The sequence below is a fragment of the Trachemys scripta genome, chromosome 2, assembly GCF_013100865.1.
Source record: "Trachemys scripta elegans isolate TJP31775 chromosome 2, CAS_Tse_1.0, whole genome shotgun sequence".
NCBI classification, from domain to species: Eukaryota; Metazoa; Chordata; order Testudines; family Emydidae; genus Trachemys; species Trachemys scripta.
In genome coordinates this window covers 193,478,306-193,498,976 of record NC_048299.1, presented here as the reverse complement: position 1 = coordinate 193,498,976, position 20,671 = coordinate 193,478,306, and the positions used below count along the sequence as shown (strand labels likewise).

The following is a 20,671-nucleotide window of genomic DNA, read 5'->3' as shown; positions in this document are numbered from 1 at the left end:
GGACTATATATATATATATATATATATATATATATATATATATATATATAGGGGTGTGAGTGTATAGATATTCTAAGCAAGAATCCTTGACATTCTTAAAGTAATAAATCTCAAATTCATATTCTGCAATGCATTACCAACCCACAACTATTTTAATCAGTGTGCTTTAGTTGTGTATGTGTTCAGGTGCATTGCTGGACTAGGGCCATAGGGCTGGCAGTATTGAATATCAGCACTTACAAAAAAAAATATATAGTGCTAACAAACTACAAATCCAGGCAATCAGGAAGGCATTATGGTCAGGAGACCTGTTCTATTCCTAGCCGATAGGAGACCTGTTCTATTCCCAGTCCCATTGACCTGCTGTGTGACTTTGAGCAAGTGGCTTCATTTCTCTGTACCTCTGTTTCCCCTCCCGCTCTTGTCTTGTCTGTTTGGATTGTGAGATGATCAGGCAGGGATTGTCTCATGCTCATGTGTTTGAACAGTGACTAGCATGATGGAGAACCAGTCTCAGGTGGTGCATCGATCGGGTCACTATTGCAATAGAAATAAATAGTATTACTAATGGGAGGAAGGAGGACTGACCAAACTGGCTATGCAGGCATATTTAGGGGTTCTGTAAGCATTTTTTAAAATAGTGAGCTGAAAAGCTACTGGAGGACAATCATATGTCAGCCTATATATCTGGCAGGGGTGAAACACTGTTACTAAATATTAACTATAGTTGTGCACATACAAGCTGTACCGAGAACAAGACATGCCAATAACTTGTTAAAAATGGAATGTGGATAGAAACTACCATTCTTCCCTTTCTCCCACTCCTTGAAATTTGAAAAGCGGATGAGTTGATTTAATTTACAAAGGTCAGATCCAGTACGGCTACTCCGGTATTCAAAACTAAAAATGGAAAATAACTTTTATTTTAGCTACAAAACAATTCTCATGATGGTTGTTCTTTGGCAATATTACACCAGGATATTTCCCTATTTTTTGTAAGCCATAATTACACTATGACTCTCCCTACAACATAACATAACAAAAGTGCAGGTAGTTTCTAAAGGTGTCTTCTATATGGCTCTGTACCTGTCAGCCCTGGAAAGGCCTGGAATAAATACGTTTGGCGATAAATGTTTTCATTGATACCTTCTAAGTCCATTGGAGTGAGCTGGACACAGAGCACAGTCTGGATGGATAAAGAGGAAAAATAGCAAATATATTACTTAAATTAGTATATTCTCTTTTCAATAGCTGGCATTTATAAATTTAGAACCACACAGAATATATCAGGGAAAAGTGTTGATAAATCAGAAATAATAAAATGTCTGAATAGAATGTAATAAGTATCATACCCAATGGCAATTAAAACCATTTTTGTTAACATTATTTCACTTGATAAGGTTCAGAGAAAATGACTGTATTGTTCACAGAGTGTGATTTGGAGGGAAGATTAGCAGTACAGTGCTTTTATCTCCATCCAGGCTTCGACTATGCTTACGTTAGTAGCTTACAGTAGAAAAGTCTGTGTGTGTGTGTGTGTGTGTGTGAGAGAGAGAGAGAGAGAGAGAGAGAGAGAGAGAGTTTCCTAGTATGCTTATGACATCCTCAGTTTCCAATGCGGAGCTTAGTTAAAAGAGCATGTGTGAGCAACTCCCAATAGTTGGAGACCTCTGGCAAAGAGTGAGACAGAGGGAGGGAGCATTAGCAGTCTTGACTAAAGTAGTGAGTGCAGTGTTCTGGGCATGGAATGACGCACATATTGTGCTGGATCAGAAATGCGGAAGAATTAGAAGCCTCTAAGTGTCAACTAGTCGTGGTTTAAAGAGCAAAGCAGCACAGCTACGAAGCTGTTCTCTGTGTGGCGCTGGTAAGGTATACATCGTTCTTTGACTTCTCTCTCTCTCTGCTCTCTCTCGCTCGTTTTCTTCCCTTCCTCCCTCCCATTTTCCTCCCCTCAAGGCTTACATAGCACAAGGCTTCTGATAGGGATCAAGGGGGAAACAATTTGGTTGGGCTTTACAGATTTTCTTTTTCTTTAATTTTTTTTAAAAAATCCTTTTTTGTTTTACGTTTAGTGTGAAGCAAAAAGATTGTACTAGTCAGCGTTGAAATGCTAGTTCTTTTCTTGTCTCTCTCTGTGTGTGTGTGTGTTTGTGTGTGTGTGTGTGTGTAAATATATATAATATATGAATACACACGCAATCTATGTATGTACATTTTTGAGTAAACAAGAGTAAAAGTCCGTTTCAGCTGGTCTGAAGATATGAGGCCTTGGAGAGACTATCTATTTTCACAACAGCACCAAGTTCCTGTTACATTACATGTTGCTCTCTGCTGATGGCAGTTGATAATTGGTAGCCACAGTCTGTGGTCTGAGCGCAGCTTTTTGTCTAGCACCTGGGCTGGGCCCTGCTGATATACAGTGGAGTGAGAGAGAGTCACACACAGACAGAAAATAAGCTAGCTGTAACTGTGCAACTCCGGGTGAGCAGCCTCAAGAGGATATTGCCTCACTGCATGGAACTTACCTGAGGCTGACTGGTGATGCTGTGTGTGCTGGGGGGTTCACAGAGAGGCTTGAATCCCTTTTCCAGAGGACACGATTATGTCCAGTGAACAGCGTAACAGTACAGCGTTGAAGGATGCTCAGTTAAAAGACCTGTTATTGGAAAAAGGTACTCCAGTTTTTGGTTGTATTTTTTAAATATTTATTTAATATATTTGCATGAATCAGATTATTGTAAACTTGATCTCTGACTTCTATCTGATCTGCCAAGTTACAATATTGCTGTATCAGAGCTACTCTTATAAGCAGAGGTGTATAAATAGAAGGAAGTCTATTATATATGCACACAGTTGTTTGTACAACTATCTCTTTAGGAAAATGGTCCAGGCATTTCTACCCACATGAATACAAATAAACTAATGTATCCCCTCTTCTATTCTTAATTTATTCTCCTAGGAAGGTGTTTTCAATAAATACACAATTGCCTTTTTTGCTGCATATTTGTGAAGTAAAAGAAAATATTCCCCTGGAAAAACTGTATTACTCCTTTATGCCTGTGTGTGGGTGGGTAGATATAATTTTTTCCATGCTCCATTTTTGAAGAAAAGCTTTACTAGGGGATGTGGGTGGTGGTGGTTAGGGTGAGGTGCCTCTCACGTTTGCCGTTAACTGGGGAGCCTGGGTGGGGTGTGTGGGGGTACATGACTGTATGTTGGCATACATCAGAAACTGCACTAATTGCCTTGAGTTGTGTCAATAAATGTAGACTACTTGTGCTATTGTCCTTTTTCTTCTGTTCTAATAACTAGCAGGGGGACAAATTGGGTACAGGAAAAGATTAAATATCTCCCGCCCCACCCTTTGAAAAGAAATTGCTACCCTTGAAAATCTAATGGAGTGTTTTCTTATGCTCTGTTTTTCATTTTTGCATCATAAAGCCAAATATGGAAAGAGTTTGTGTGTACATGCTGTAATAGAATATACTGTGGTTTTATTATATGTGACCATATTTTGATTGTATTTTTTTGTTTGTAAGTCTCTCAAATGATTCAGATCCTGAAACATTTATTCAGAGAAAGACGGTACTTCCCTTTCATAGAAATACTGGGCCCCCGATAAATTTGGAAGACTCAGCCCTTGGCAGATATAGAACTAACATGTCATTCCAGTGATCTCTACATTCTAGGAAAGTCTCTAAATCAACATTACTCGTTTTGCATGTTGCCCTTTAGCAACAGTCTCACAGTTTCCACAGTAATGAAGTATTATATAGGCAAAAAAAAAAAAGTTGTGGGTGTGGAGATGCTCAAATATCTAGCCTTTATATATTCTGTAGTATAGCAACTGTCTTCTGTGTCAAGTTTGTAACCTGCAATTGTGACCTAAGGCAAATTGACCTTATCCTAAAACACATAAGTAATTTCTGGACCTAAGGCAAATTGACCTTATCCTAAAACACATAAGTAATTTCTGTTCCATGCTTTTAGATGTTTTAGCTATCAATACAATGACCTGAGAAAAAACTGACAAACTGATTGTTGTATGTGGAGTTCTTAGCAGGAGTAATGGGAGGGTATAAAAGACTGAAGAATGAAAGTGTGTGTAGGAGTTGATTGTGTTTTTAATGAATGGTCTATACTTAACTGAAAAGAAAAAATAAATTAAAAATGTAATTGCATTGTTAAAGGAGCTTTTAATCTTGGAATAATTTCAGTTACACCTACTGTGATTAGCAATGAAATTAAGCTGCTAGACTTTTGTTTGTATGCTCTTGTTCATTGATAACTTCTGACAAGTAACAAAACCTTGTAGCACAGGCAGATATAGCAGGTATTACTACATGCTAGCACTGATAACCTTGTAGTATGCTTGCCTTTTTGCATTTCTTGAAGGTTTGTGATGATTTTGTTTGGAAGAGATTTTAGAAGCTAAAAAGCTTGGTTTGCTTTCATTTGCAATACAGGACATTTTGAAGAATACATATAGCAATCTTCCTTTCACTCAACTTTTAAAAATCACCCTGAAAAAGAAAGACAAAAAAGGGAAAAAGTCCTCTTTTCCCCCCCAGTGCATTTAAATTTCTGCCTTTTAACGTTGTTAGCTTCTTTTTTGCCTGGCCAAGATTTTTAAAATCGGAAGCCTAAATTTAGTCTCTAAATCCATATTCAGGAATCTAATTAGGTGGTGTCATTTTTCAGAAGTGCCCGTTTCCCTTTTTACCTGTGTGGCAGCTAAAGATGTGCTCCTATAGACTAGACATTCTCTTTGAAGACTAGAGCATCCCTTGTGAGTGATGCACTGTTTCCATAGAAATGTAAGCAAATGCATAACTCCTAAGGGCAAATTCTTTCCTTAGTCACACCCATGCTCCTTCAATAAAGCCAGTGGGGTTGCATGGGCGTAAGTAGGGGAAGTTTTTGCCTCTAAATAACAAGTTTTTGGTGGTACGAGCTAGTCTTTTGCCAAAATGGCAGACTTTGTAATGTTTACATTGTAAATAGCATCATTTCCTCAATCGTGTCTGTGCTGGCTTTCATTTTTAACTATGTTGGACTTTGCATTAGTTTGGGGTACCAGAACTCAGTAACTCAAGTAAAATCTTACTGAAGACCAGGCAGTTTGTAGTTTTCATATGAGTTCGCAGATCGAGTTAAAGACTGGGCTTTCCCCATAGACTTTAACTCTTTCAATTATGTTCTATCAGCTGCAAATTGTTAGCATGGCTGAGATACTGGAAACAAAGTCTTGATTCTTCTCTCTTCAGTATCAGCTCTGATGCTGCTGGAGATCCCAGGATTGTCCTCACACTGTAGGGTGTTAATAAAATAGCTTTTCCCACTGGGATCACTATATTTTCCAAAGGACTGCGTCTTCTTCGAGAAGAATTACCTTTGTGGAGGCTGCATCATGAAGTCTCTTAACCTTTGATTTGCAGCTACCCAATGGCCTAAACTCTGTTAGTGCTTAAATGTGCTTTCTGCATTCTGGTTAGGATGCAGAGTTCTTGACAAAACTGATATTTTAATCCATTTTAAAATGGCCATCAATAAATAGCTTGAGACAATTGTTGTGAGATACTGAATGTTTGCAGAATATTGTTGCAGAAAATGAATGTTCTGTGTCCAGGCTGATGGTTTTTCTCCCTTTCATTGTTTCAGCTGAACTGGAGTTTGTTCAGATAATCATTATAATCGTGGTGATAACTGTTATGGTGATAGTGATCATCTGCCTGTTGAACCATTACAAACTCTCAACACGCTCTTTCATCAACCGACAGAGCCAAAACAGGAGGCAGGAAGAAACTTTGCAGCCGGTAAGTCCAACTCCTTCATCCCATTCTCCTCCTCCTCATTCATGCTGGTCTCTTTCAGAGCTTAAAAATACATGAAGTTCTGCTTATAGGCAGCCATGCGAAAAACTTCTGGCATCAGTTGTATTATTCTCTGTTAGTGAGTTAGTTTTTTGCCACTGTGTGTATTAATGAAAAAAATCAAGTGCCCGATTTTAGAGTTTCACTGCACAACTGTTTTTAGGCACTGCTGTGTTTTATATAGCAGCTTTTTCATGCTTCATATTTGTCTGGTGGTGTCAGAATGTGAAAGCCCTGATTACTGCTTCTACTGCAAGTTTTTAGTGAATTTTCACCTTACGGAAGGTGTTGCAGTGATGACCTGGGAAGATTTGTCATTTCCTGTTTATCCTTAGAATAGATGCAGTAGCGTTAGCTCCTTACCAGCTACTGGGGAGAATGTGAAAAGCCTGACATTTTTCTCTCAGTTAATTCCCTTCCACTCCCAGGCTTGTCTCTGCCATCTGAAGGGGGGAAAGGCATCAAACAAATGTCTTAAATCAGGAAAATGATATGTCCCCCAATTGAGGAAAGTCCCGACATTGATGGGGCCCAATAACTGAGTAATTGCCTTTTTGTGGTTCCTCTGGTCTCTCTCTTGTTCAGTTTAATGTCATTTTCAGAGTTGCAGCACATGCAGCTGTGGCATCGAGGATCCTGAGATGTTGCAGGCAGGCAGTCCCTACTAATGCCCCTCATGTTTCCAGTGTCCATTAAAGGCAATGGCAAAACTCCCATTGACTTCAATGGGGCTAGAATTTTATGCCAGGAGTTTGACACTTAGACCAGAGGTCCTGCATGTAACCCCATGTCTCTCTTCTGTCTTCTAGAGCACCTCTAGTGGCGAAAGGAGAGCTTGCTACCTGTGCCCATTGAGCTCTTACTCTTTGAGCTCAGGTTGGCAGTAAGAATGCCATTTATGATGATAGGTTTTGTGATAAAGACAGCATACCCCCTCAGGAACTGGGTTGAAAACACAACCTTATTTCATATGCCATTGAACATCCAATGTCCATCAGATGATGATGACTTTCAACCACTACTGCATTGGGCTGGTTTCAAACCAGTGTCTAGAGGTGTATCCCCTTTCCAACTGACTGAGCCACCCAATAACTTGCTTCTTTTTACATCTGTTTGTAACATGGTTATACAATTGATCCAAAGGGAAAGAATTTGCATAAAGTCCCAGTTTTATGTTTTTGAGTGAAGTTAGAACTTATGGAAATGATGGATGAATTACACTTGTTAGGGTTAGACTCAGTGACAGCATTCTCACAGCCCCTGCTGCTCTGGTGATGGGCCTCTTCTGAGCAGAGAGAGACACTGTCTCAACATGTGGAGTGATTTTGTATTTGTAGGTGAATGGGGACTAAGCCTGACACTATCAAATGGGTGACCTAAGTCAGCATTGATCCACTGTTCCACCTGGTCCTCTCACTCATGGTATCATTTTAAAACAATGTAGTAAGGCCCTAGTAAATGCTTCTTTGGTAGGACAAATTGCATTCTTTGTTTTTTTGCAGATGTTTTTGGTTCTGAGGGGGCTATTTTATATCCTATAGCCTAGGCAAACAGATGCTATAAGCATCTCAAAATATATTCCCTGCCAACACACATTATGATGTTAGTGTAATGAGAAGACAATGTAGTCCTGAAATATGGTAAGCTTATTGTCCCTGGAGTTCTTCTTTGCAGACCATCTACATTCTGGTGGTATCTGGGGGATCTATTTGTTCTTGCACCTAAGAGAAGGAGGAGAGAAACTGTCTTATTGAGAGTACATGCTGTAGACATGTTCCCTCTCACAAGGTACCTCCAGAATATTGTATTCTAACTGGGTTAAAACAAAATCAGAGCTCTTAAAACTTTGCCCTCACATACTTCTTACTGGCTGGAGAAATCATTTAGACTAATTTGAGGATTTTTCTTAAATGAACACCGTGAACTTAAACTTTTCCAGACAGAAGTGTGATTGTTTACCTACAATTGCTACAAGTGCTGAAATAACTAGAGGAGGTTAAGAAATATTTTTTCTTTCCCCCTTTTTTTAATGCCGAGTGGTGTCAAATGTGTACAACAATCCATTTCAAGATTTCCCGTTTATAGTCAATATCCCCTGTTGTTTGGGTGGGCCTTGGTCATAGGAACTATGGAGAGAAAAACATATTTTTGTAAATAAGAAAATATAATTTGGCACTGGGGAGAGAGGAGCAGGTATCATGCCTGAAACCATTTTTAACTAATTTTTAAAATAATAACTAAATTTCTGATTGATGATACCCTTTTAAATAATGACAATCCCAGGCCAGTGGCTGGAAAGAGTCAAGAAACTTTCTGGGATGGGGTTGCCATCATTGTTCATTTGGGTTTCTATTCAGCCAAGAACTTTACTTCAAATGATTTTGCTATTTTTGTAGGGCCCAACAGGTGATGCTACTTGGATGGTCCCTAACTAAGGCCTGATCCAAAGCTCACTGAGACAACAGAAACACTCCCATTGACTTCAGTGGGCTTTGGCTCAGATCCAAGTTTGATCCTGCAAACACTTGGGGTATGTCTACATTGCAATCTAAGCCCGGGATCCAAATTGAGGCTCAAGCCTAAACCCCCTTCCGTCTACACACAAATTGCGCTAACCCAGATCTCGGCCCCAAAGTCCAAGAACCCCATGGCGGTGGAGGGTCTGAGTCAAGCTGGGACCCAGGTTTCAAGCCCTGTTGCTTTGCAGTGTAGACACAACCCCACTGGCTTCATGCTGTAGGAATCCGCCAAAAGTATCCCACAATCCCGTGGGCCGACTTCCTTTGTTCTCTGGACAGTCAAGTTTTCCACACTGCACCACAAACAAAGGGCTAGAGCAGCCATGTTTTGGAAGGGCACTAGGAAATCTGGGATATGGATGGTTGGACACAGGTCTACATAATGCAGTGTAAATGCTGGAGCCCCAGGTTGGGATCCAGCGTTTCAGTTCCTGACCTGGGGTTGCAAATGAATGTAGATGCTCTAGCACTAGGTTAACAAACCCAGGGTCTGCTAACTTGAGTTCTACTAACCCTGGGCTTACATTGCAGTGTAGACGTATTCTTAGGCACAAGTCTATAAAACTGGAAAGATTTCCAATAGAAACAGTTATGTTAAAAACAATAAACATTCCCCTGCAATGTTCACAGTCCAGGCAGTGAAGGATTGTGCCAGTTCATGAAAACCAGAAAATGCACTATTGAGTGAACCAACACTGAAAATGAGTAGTTTGTTTTCATTGTCTAAACTGAGTGAAATGCACAAGCTAAACAAACAGCTTCAATGATGAAAAGTAACAGAAGTCACAATTTTTTTTTTTAATTCTGTATATAGGTTTTCAACCTGGCAGTGTCCCTTTAAGTATTTTTCAGGTCTTGTTCTCTTTTAATTGAGGATGATAACTGGGTTCTCTGTCATGGGAGCAATGATTAAGGTGCGCAGACTGAGAACGGATTTAGAATACTTACTGACTACTAATTGCTAAAGAAGGTGCACATCACTCTGGCTCAGCCCTTTGCTGTTTCTGAGCAACAGTAACTAAAAGGAGTGTCAATTCAGTATTTTCACAGAAGAATTATTTTTAAAAATAAAATTATGCAGTTGATCATTTCTCTGTTTCAATGAACTTCGTCCAATTTCTGCTGTTGCTTCCTTACATCCAGGCAACCCTATTAACCTCATTGAGATTGCACAGATGTAACTGCGGGCAGAATCATAGCCCCTTTTGTTTTAATTTGAATTCTATACACTGGACAGCTCTGATGGTATTTTCATATGAGTTCATATTTGCATAAGTCTTAGATTTGCTCCTTTTATCACAACCAGTCCTGGTGCTGCTAATGTCTGAACTGTAGCAAGATCACACAGGTTTCTGATGCCACAAAGACTAGAAACCCAGATAGCTCATGTTTTTTATTCAGGTCTTTCAAAAAAAAAAACAAAACCCCACAATTGAAATTAATAGATTAAAACTCTTCCTTCTATTATTGCCAGCCTCAAGTTGTTTAAAAATCACGAGATTGGCTTAAAAGTCATTGGATCTTTTTTAAAAAATACATTTTGCGTTATTTTTGTTTGCCTTCTGATTTTGAAGTCTTTACAAAGAGAATGCACTTGCTTCACGTTTTCAAGATTTCCTTTGCAAACTTGAGGGCCAGAAACTTATTTATTTTTTTTAATTGGAATTCTCATACAATCTCTTGATTCATGCAGTTGGGCATTAAAAATAACACCAAATATCACAAGATTTGCAATAAGATCACAAGTGTTGTCAAAACTGACATCCCAGCTTTTCAAAGGACAAAAAGGGACTAGTCCTGGAAAATGTCAGTGGCTCTTTAAAAAAAAGTGCTGATAACTGACTGTCTCAGTGTTCAGGTTGAAATGTGTACCCATCAATTCTCTGCTTTCTTTTCTTTTGTCTTGTTCTTCTCCAGCCTTTCCTCTACTCTCCTTATCTTGATTTAATGTGCTGAAAACATCACATGTGTCTAAATCAGACCCACAGATACATGATTTTTCCATAGCAGTTTTGCTTCAGGCAGATGTTTAAGGTTCTACTGCATAACCAATCCTGCTATCTGCCAGGGTGGCTTAAAAACACTATTCTTCAGTGTAGATGGAACCTAACCATGACTTCAAATCATAATGGAAATAACCCAAACTTGCATATGATTTTAGGGACAGAGTTAGGTCTCACCTATGCTGCAGGGTTATACTGTGTTAAGGGACAGCCATGTTGTAAATGGGCTCCCTGACATGGTTGGATTTGTATTGTAAAGGTGACCTAAAATGGCAAGGTAGTACTTAATTGTACAGACATTATGATTAACAAAATATTAAATGTTTCCCCCTGCTGGTCAACCAATAGTGGGATAAGCAGTGCTTGGATACAAAATCAAAGGTGAGAGGGAAGGCAAATGTTATATAGTATGTACCATCCTGTGGGAAGGAAATTAGTGCTCACACAGCCAGGAGCAGGCCCAATGCTGTTTGCTAGCAGAGTGCCATCAGCCAACTTCATACTCTGTAACATCTCATGTGCTGCTGACTGCTTCTATCAGCAGTACGGGAGTTCTCAGAACACAGCTGTATGGTGGCCTTTTAGGGGTACACCAGCCTACGGTGCAGCTGACATCTTTTTGGATCTAAATTATGGAACAGAGAATTGTGGGTTGATGTCCTGTGTGAATTGAAATTTCAGCCTTCTTGGTAAATCAAAATGATTCCATAAGAATGTAACCAGAGACACTGGCTCAGGGTGGCAACCCTACTCTCCTATCTACAAGGCCAGGAACTAAATATAAATGTTCCCCTCTGGTGGTTAACCCATAGTGGAATAAGCAGCATTGTCAGTGGGGACATGGAGAAAAAGTTGATTTTGAAAACGACATGTGAGAGGACATTTTGCAAACTTCAGACATTCCAATGTTGATTTCTCTCTCTCTCTCTCTCTCTCTTTCTCTGCACCACTGATCTAAAATGGACATTGAAAGAGTTCTGAACTCTTTCACTGCCCCAGGCCCACTCCTGGCAGCAAAAAATGTGTCATGCAGGACACTGGCAAATGATTGGCCCCAACATCCCTGCTTCCAATCTCTGTGAGAGGCAGAGCTGTTAGAGCCAGTCAGCTTTCATTAGTATGTATATTGATAATGCCTATCTGGTACTCTGAGATACTGTTCCAGGAAAGCAATTGTGAAAGTACTGTGCTCTTCCTGAATTTAGCTGGAACAGCCAATTCAGGAGAAAAGCAACAAACAGCAGACCTGGCCTGCATGGAACGATGATGACAACAACAACAGAAACTGTTAAATAATATGAAAACTCCAGGGATTGGCTTGGCGATGTCAGACTTTGGCTTCGAATGATCCCCTTTAAATTGTGTTTCCTTTTTTTATTGCATTAGCATTACTAGTTCTATCCACTGCTGGCAGCCCAGCATTACCTATTTTTCTTTCCATTATTTTAACTTCAGAAATAAAAGAAACCCGGTGGGAATAAGTTCCCAGATAACAGCCACAAGAAATAAGTGCCAACGGTATAACTTTATCACCAGAGCATAGCAATGTAGTTCACCCTCATTGCCCTCTTTATTAACTCTAGTGTGCAGGGTTGGTGTTGCAGTTTGCAGTATCCCAAAGTTGTCAGGAGGGGATTGGACATGTATTGCCTTCGCTCTCTGATTGCTGCTGGAGTGCAGGGGTATTGGCTCATCTATGCTTCTCCTCAAGATGTACTCCAAGAAGGGACTCTAATTTTAATTGGGCTGAGTTTCCTTTCTCCCTCATCCATAAGGTGGGAGGAATTGGGTCTTGTATGCCACCTCTTCCGGTCCCAATGTCCGAAAGAGGCCTCTAGCTCATGAGTTGCTAAGCAGAGTTAGCCAGTTATGAGAAATTGTTTGGTGATTTTGTGATACGAGTAAACATAAAACCACAACATTTTGTTTCAAAAGTTACTCGTTTATTGGAGTGTTCTGGCCATTATTGTTTGACGCCTACCTAATAAAGGCACCGCATCTCCTTTAATGGGGGCAGTATAGTCCAGGGACAAGCAGCAAGGAACTCCTGGATTCTAATCTGCCACTGATTCAATGAGAGGCCTTGAGGAAGTCATTTCTTAGTCTTCAAATGCAAAGTGAGGATAATAATATTCACTCACCTTAAGGAACGACTTGAAGGTTAGCGAATGCTTGTACAATAATGTACAGTGAAGTCCAAGGATGTAAAAGTGTATTCATAGTGTATTTAAGTGTATTCATAGTCATTATTTCTGCTAGTTTTAGCTAGTCAGAAGACAAGTATAAATGCAGTTCTTTCCCTGATTAATTTTCCCCTTACCATCCCAGTACCCTGTCTCTTTGTCATTGCACAGCCTTGTGCAGAACACCATCACTGTGCTTTCACTTAGGAAATAGGATTTCTAAGGGAGAGAGAAATCTTGCTGTAATGTTTGCTTGTTCTATTGGGGCATACAACAATTTTGCTTTGCTTATGTTCTAAAGGGGAAGTGTTGGCGATCATTAAGAAATATGACAGTCTGTGCCTCCAAAGAAGAAATAGATTGTGGAGAAAACTAGTGTGTGTTGGCTATTCCTAAAACCAGTCAGAAAACTGAGGCTCTAACTCCAACCTATTACTGCCACCTAGGGTCAAAATTAAAAACTACACTCAGAAAAATTTCATCTGCAAAAAGTGTGGCTGCACAGTTTGGGTGGGAGGAAGGAATAGTAATCTTAGGCCATCTCTAAACGGCACTTCCGTTGTTAAAACTTTTGTCGTTCAGGGGTGTGAAAAACACACCCCTGAATGACCAAAGTTTTAATGACGAAAAGTGCCGGTATGGACAGCGCTTCGGCGGCTTCCCGGCACCAAAGCTACTGCCGCTCATTGGGGTGGTTTTATTTTGTCACCGGGAGAGCTCTCTCCTGGTGTCAAAGAGCGGCCACACAGCGCACCATGCAATGGCGCAGCTGCAGCGGCACAGCCACGCTGTTGTAAGGTGCACAGTGTAGACGTAGCCTTAATTTCAGAAAGAAAGGAGGGCTTTGACTTCTCAGCGGTCACTATTGTCTGTATGTATGATATGCCTGTCTACTGTAAGCATGGTAACATAACATTTTCAAAATATATTCTACTGGAAACATTGCTCTAGACTTTGGGGTAATGGTGGAGTTTCCAGCCTTAGGCCTTTTTGCTTGGGTTCCTTCTCCTAATTTAGACTCCTATTTCTCTCTCCCACGTTCTTTGCTAATGGAGGCAAGTCCATCCCAGTGCCCTCATGTCATGTGCATTGAAGGGAACAGCCTTAACGTTGGTTATACCCGATGAACCAAACTTTCACTGGCATCCAAGCAGGAGCGCCGCCAGCTTTTTTGCTGACCTAGGCGGCGGAAGGTCCCGCCCCCAAAATACTGCCCCTGATAGAGGCGGCGGAAGGTCCCGCCCCCGAAATACCGACGATGACCAAGCAGCTGAAGATCTGGCCACCGCGGTCGCCGCCCCCCAAATGTTAGCGCCCTAGGCGACCGCCTAGGATGCCTAATGGGTTGCGCCGGTCCTGCATCCAAGGATAGTGACGATAAGCCATGAGAAAGTACAATACTGAACTGAGATCAGGGTTCTCATTCTGGTTGTCTGCCAGACTTGCTGCATAATATTGTAAACACCCCTAGTGCATGACAAAAAGAGAGTCTCTCAGACAGATCAGCCCTGAAACTTAAAAGTGGGGGGTGGGATAAGGGGATAATCTATTTAAATGATATCAAAGCAAACCCAGAGTAAATATAGAATTTCTGCAGTCCCTGCGATAAATGGCAAACTAACAAACCCCCCACCAATAAAACAGAAACAAAAATCATTCAGGAGTTCCCAAAGTAACAGAGGATTTAATGCAGTTGGTTGAGAATGTCCATCGGTTGAAAGGGAGTCTTTCTTCAGTCTCACTAGAAATATTCCTTTTTGAAATGTGGAGCCAGTCAGATGTTTTTGCCTCATTGTAGTCTCTGAATTTTTATTAATCATAATTTTGTGCTTCTAATTTACCTTGGTTTAATTAAAAAATATTGAAGCCATTGCACCTCTTCCAACAAATTCCTTCCCCCCCCCCCCCCCCAATTTGTTGATGTGTTGACTGTAAACTGAGGAAGCTGGGTGACTTTGGAGGCATCAGGAAACAAAATATGTAAAAATGCCCTTGAAAAGTCACCTGCCTGATAAATCTCTTTGTGAAATACAAAACTGTAAGCATTGGCCTGCTAAACCCAGGGTTGTGAGTTCAATCCTTGAGGGGGCCACTTAGGGATCTGGGGCAAAAATCAGTACTTGATCCAGCTAGTGAAGGCAGGGGGCTGAACTCGATGACCTTTCAAGGTCCCTTCCAGTTCTATGAGATAGGATAGGTATAGGTAAGAGCAAGAACCTAACAAACTGAAATGTACTTAATAAGAGGGATGAGAAACATTTAGTGCTTGATATTAAATAGAAAAGATTTTTGTTTGCAAAACCTTACAATATCCATTTAATATATAAAATCTAATAAAAGAAAATTATAAAGAAGACGGTACAGATGCATTTATTTCTCTCTTGTCTTTTCCCTCCCCTCCCCCATTCTCGTTTCTATGTTTTTCACTTTTTTCTCTTCCCCTTTTCCCATTTTGGCACCTTCCCTCCTTTTTTGCATTTTATTTTTTCAGCGTCATGAAATTTGTTTCTAATTGTTCTTGTGGGGCAGCATATCTCTTTCTGCTTCTTCAGGAGGTTCTTACACATGGAGTAGCTGCTGATTGCAGCAGAAATTTACTAACATCCTACTCACTTTCTCTCTGTATCCCCTTCCATGTGATTAACTTTATGCCTTGTCTACATGGGAAAGTCATATCAGTATAATTATATTGGTATAGGTAAATTGCTACAAGTTATATTAGTATAATTCTCTGCACTGCATGAACACTCTTATTCTGGATAAGAGTGGACTTTTCCAATTTGGTTTAAAATGATATACGCTAAACTGGAAAAAGCAACAAAGTCCTGTGGCACCTTTCAGACTAACAGATGTATTGGAGCATAAGCTTTCGTGGGTGAATGCCCACTTCGTCGGATGCAAGTGGGTATTCACCCACAAAAGCTTATGCTCCAATACATCTGTTAGTCTTAAAGGTGCCACAGGACTCTCTGTTGCTTTTTACAGATCCAGACTAACACGGCTACCCCTCTGATACTAAACTGGAAAAAGCCACTCTTATTCTACAATACGAATGTCCATCCAGGGAGTTAAATCACTATAGTTATACCAGTGTAAATTCGTACCTTACCTTACACTGGTATAACTTCCCATGTAGATAAGCCCTTATTCAGATGTAGAAGGAATCTGACTCAGTGCTGTGTGCAAGCCCACTAGACTATCCTTGTCTTACCCATTCCTCCCTGACACAGTTCCCCCTCAGTATTCAAACTATGTGCCAGTGCTCTTTCTTTCTTTCTTTCTTTCTTTCTTTCTTTCTTTCTTTCTTTCTTTCTTTCTTTCTTTCTTTCTTTCTTTCTTTCTTGTAGGGATTAGGAAAGCAGGTACACATTTCTCACATTGGAAAAGGCTAAAAATGAGCAATGGAAAACTGAGGCAGAACAGCTGCTGCAAAGTGAATAAACATGCCGTAAGGTACCAGGGAATAGAACTGAAGAAGAGAGTATGTAAATGAATGAGCTCTCGGGCTTTTTCTACATAGAGGAGAATTGAGGGGCATGGTGAAAAAGCAGGAAGGTGAAATTTACAATAAACCCAAAAGGGACAAATGGCTTTTTCCTTTTACTGGCGTTTCTTATATTTGTATAATGACAGAACTTGACTTAGTTCCAAGAAAGGTATCATGACTGAGATGCTTCAGCAAAGCCAATTACTTCTTAGAAATAACATTTTTATTTTGCCACATTTCGATTGCATTTCTGTGCTTTACAGCTTCTCTTGTCCCTTTTGGATTTATCTTAAAGCTATATTCCTTTCAGCTGTGATATTTTCAAGTAAAATAAAGCCATTAAGGTAGTTATTGCTGCTCTGAAAAGAAAAATGTAATGAAATAACAATATACCTTAAGCACTTTTCTCTTATTGACATTTTCTTATTTTTTGTTCGTGCTATTATTCTGCCCTTAATGTTCTAAAGTGTCAAAAATGCATTAGTGGCATACAAAAGAAAATCCTTAGCAGGGAGATAGTTGGGGAAAGGGATTGAGGAATGGAAATTGGTGGGTGAAACCTTGCTTACCCTGAATGGTCATAACTGTACACTACAGTCTTGAGTTGGCCAAAGAGATCCTGGGTTCAGAATATTATTTCATGGGGGAAGAGTGTATGTGGAGCGAGAGAGAGACTAACCAATAAGATCATGAACGTTAGATTCTGTTGTGGACCATTTGAGTCTTGTGCAGTAGTCCATAGTATTGCAAGAAAGGTAAGGAAACTCATGTGAAATTCAAGGAAAACAGGTGAATGTGCAAGCTTGTACTAAATGAAAAAAAGCAAATGTTAAAGATGGTTTAACTTGAATGTTGCACTTACGTTTGCTTTCTGTGTTTTTAGCTTAGTTCTGAGTTCAGTTTTCATGGTAGAAGAAGTGATGGGTTACTTTTTAACAATGCTTCTTTTGATGAATGTAACCAGCTGGTACAAGTTGATTGTTCTGAAAAGTTCTTTTATGTTGAAATAAAAATTATGCAAGAAGTTAATATTCTTCTGTTTTCTTTCTCCTGCTAGGAAGGGTGCTTGTGGCCTTCAGACAGCTCAGTGTCACGACAAGGTGCTTCAGAGGTAATGCTTAATTTCTTGGTAACCTTTAATGATTTGCTTTACTGCTTCTAACATATATTTCCCCTCCCTCAAAAACCATTGTTTGGTTGGCTTGCCTACAGGTTGGTTAATTAAGTTTTTTTAATATAGATCAAAAGAGTAAAACAATAATTTAATAACTTTAGGCCTGAGAGGTCCTGGGGCCCCACAACTACTGTTGACTAGACAATGTAAATCATTGTCTTTAAATTGTAAATTCACACAAGATCTCTATGAAATCAATAGGATTCTGCACCAGAGCAAGGGATTGGGGCCCTGGATAAGCGTTGAGTAGAAGGAAACGGATGACATTTTCTCATGGTGGAATGTTTTGGACCTTTTCCAATGGAATGTTTTATGTTTAAAGAACTAGAATCCCTCCTCCCCCCCCCCCCCACCCCGTGAACATTTTTATAACTTGACAAAGAGGTGGGGGATTAATACCCTTTATTAATACACTCTTCATTTTTAAAGCCATTCACAAATTACTTCTTCTGGATTTTTACCCCACCTCCAACTCACACCACCACTGATGGGCGTGTGTCTCCACACTGCAATCATAGGGTGTGATTGCAGCTTGTGTAGACATCTCCGAGCTAGCTTTAGTCTAGCTATCTCAGGTACCAGAATAGTGAAGCTGCAGCAGTATGAGCTTCAGCACAGGCTAGCTGCGCAAGTAATTATCATGGGCCTGTGCTGAAGCAAGTGCTGCCGAAGCTTCGTTGCTCTGGTGCCCAAACTAGCTAGATTAAAGCTATCTTGGGAATGTCTCCATGAGCTGCGTGTGACTGTGTGTGCATCTGACTTGTCTAATCTGTGTCTGAGCTAGCTTGTTAGCTCCCTGAGGCAGGGACCATTTTCTCTTTGTTGGCCCTTGATAAATAATTAATACTCATAATGTTTTGCTGGGTGATGCTTGGAAGTGGATTCACAGCTCCCTCTTACCTTTTCAGATCATGTATGCCCCAAGGTCCAGGGACAGGTTTACCGCTCCATCATTCATGCAGCGGGACCGTTTCAGTCGCTTCCAGCCAACCTACCCTTACATGCAGCACGAGATTGACCTTCCTCCGACCATCTCCCTCTCTGATGGAGAAGAGCCACCACCATACCAAGGGCCATGCACACTGCAGCTCCGGGACCCAGAACAGCAGATGGAACTCAATCGAGAGTCTGTCAGGGCGCCACCCAACAGAACCATTTTTGACAGTGACTTGATAGACATTTCAATGTACAACGGGGGCCCATGCCCACCAAGCAGCAATTCGGGCATAAGTGCAACCAACTATAGCAGTAATGGAAGGATGGAAGGACCACCCCCAACATACAGTGAGGTCATGGGTAATTACCCAGGCTCCTCTTTTTTCCATCACCAGCACAGCAATGCGCCTCCTTCATCACAGAGGGGGAGCAGACTTCAGTTTCAGCAGAACAATTCAGAGAGCACAATAGTCCCTATTAAAGGCAAAGACAGGAAACCAGGAAACCTTGTCTAAGTTACTTTCCCAGGTGCACTTGAACTGAAGACAAGAGAATCAAACAGGAATTTGGAGGAAAATCCCCACATTCCTGTGCACAATGTTGTTAAGTTACACGTGGTACAACTTAGTAAAACCAAACGTGCAAACCAGTTCTTTGTTTCTGATTCCTTTCAGGGGAATTGCATGCAAAGTGGATTGAGATAATACAAACTTCCATTCAGTTTGGCCATGAGCAGTGTTTTGGGGGAAAATATATATTATTTTTTTTAAATAAACTATTTGAATTATTTAATTCTAAAAGGAAACTTAGCACAGAAATTAGGCTTGTACAGCCTGTTTTATATTAACTGAATGGCAGAAAGAAGAAAATGAGAAGAAAGTTTTGCTAGGTAAACGGGAGAAGAATCGGCCAGTTTGCTTTTTTCTCCCAAGGCGTGGAATTTTTTTTATATGAATCAAAATTCCTGTTTTGTGTGCCAAGGTGTAAAGTTGAGAAATTAGATGAATGCAAGGAGTTAATTTGTGTTGTGAAAAATGTGTTTTAAAAAGTTGCACTATCTTAATGTTTTAAAAAATATATATCTGAGGGAACTGTTTTACGTGAAGTTCTTCTATATGTTGTCTTTTCAAAACCTGTGGAATAATGATTAGACCCCAGGAGTAATCTGGAGAGTTTGCCCCATCTGGTATTTGTCACTGAAAGAGGATTGTTGAATTTAGCCTAACACCTATTGACTTACATAAATCAGGAACTACAGGGACACTTAACATGTTATTATCTTTGCAGTAATTTGCATTAAAATAACAGTGCATCAATGAAGTGTCTTGGAGACTTTTGGATGGAAGTAAGCAAACATGAAATTCCAGCATTTCACATCACTTAGGTTGTTTTAGCTATTACGCAGTTTAGGCCATTTGTTTCATTTAAAGCAAAACATACTAATTTATATTAATTATTAACAAAGCACTGTCATTTTTTTCCTTTTCGCAATGCAGTATCGTTAATACTTAAGGTTTTAGAGATTTTGTCTTCAGTGTAGCCTGAAATATATTTAGTCACATATCCTGACGTTATGCAATAAATTGTTTAAAAATGCAAGGTGGTTCTGTCCTGTCCCCATCCCCCAGAATGCAGTTAAAATAAGTGACTCTTTCTTGTGCATTTTACTGTCCAGTTTCTATTTAAATTCTCTACTGAGATCCATCCTGTTTAAGCAAGTGGACCTCAGTAACCATACCCCCTCCTATGCAGTTTCTGCAACACATTTGATACTTTTTACAGTGCTAGTGATATTGGCAATGGTTTCTGCAGCATTTGAAAGCCATTGGAAGTGACTTGGGAGCCCCGGTTAATCTCACTGTAAGCCATTAGCCTTTTCCTCTGGCCCTGATCCTGCAAACCCTTACTCATGCACATAATCCCATTGAGCCCAATGGGACTAGGCACATGTGTAAAGATTACTCACGTGTGTGAGTGTAGGATCTGGCCCAATTTTTGTAATACTGGTCCTAAAGTAATTGGAAGATATGTGTCTGCCTGTCAAATGTTGCCTAGGTTTTTACTTTCTTTCCATGGTTAGCTTCTCTGCCGAAGTTAATGTAAGAATTGGAAGGCAATTGAAGAATGGTGGTAGTGACTTCAAGAGCACACAGAAAAAGCACAATATGCACTTAAAATGCATTTTGGAAATGGACTTTAAACGAAAAAAAGAATCTTTAGAGTCTTAGTTTTAATATTCCTAATATATATGTGTAGTAGAGTTTTCACTGTAAGGTCTCACTTTTTCTACAGTCTTAAGCCTAGTGCTTTGTTAACAGCAGCAACCAACGAGTGCATCAAATGCACTGCAGAAAAGTACTGTACTGTACAGCACCTGTTCCGATTGCTGGAGGTTGGATTTCTGTGTGACTTCTACCTACTACAGGGCTTGATTGAAACATTGATTACTGAAGTGAATCTTTGATCTATGCAGAGTTTTAATGCCAAAACAGC

At 40.1% G+C, this 20,671-nt stretch overlaps 1 protein-coding gene across 6 annotated transcripts in view; it reads left to right on the top strand.

Moving 5' to 3' along the window:
- The window catches only part of LDLRAD4 (low density lipoprotein receptor class A domain containing 4), a 426,827-nt gene extending 406,393 nt beyond the window's left edge, over window positions 1–20,434 (top strand). For 3 of the 6 annotated variants that reach the window (XM_034762570.1, XM_034762567.1, XM_034762568.1), the window contains 3 exons: window positions 5,665–5,819; window positions 17,126–17,179; window positions 18,151–20,434. In XM_034762570.1, coding sequence (XP_034618461.1) covers window positions 5,715–5,819; window positions 17,126–17,179; window positions 18,151–18,693 — 702 coding nt within the window. In that variant the 5' untranslated portion in view covers window positions 5,665–5,714 and the 3' untranslated portion in view covers window positions 18,694–20,434. The other 3 variants (XM_034762572.1, XM_034762571.1, XM_034762569.1) reach the window with 3 other exon arrangements.
- The last annotated feature ends 237 nt before the right edge of the window (window positions 20,435–20,671 follow it).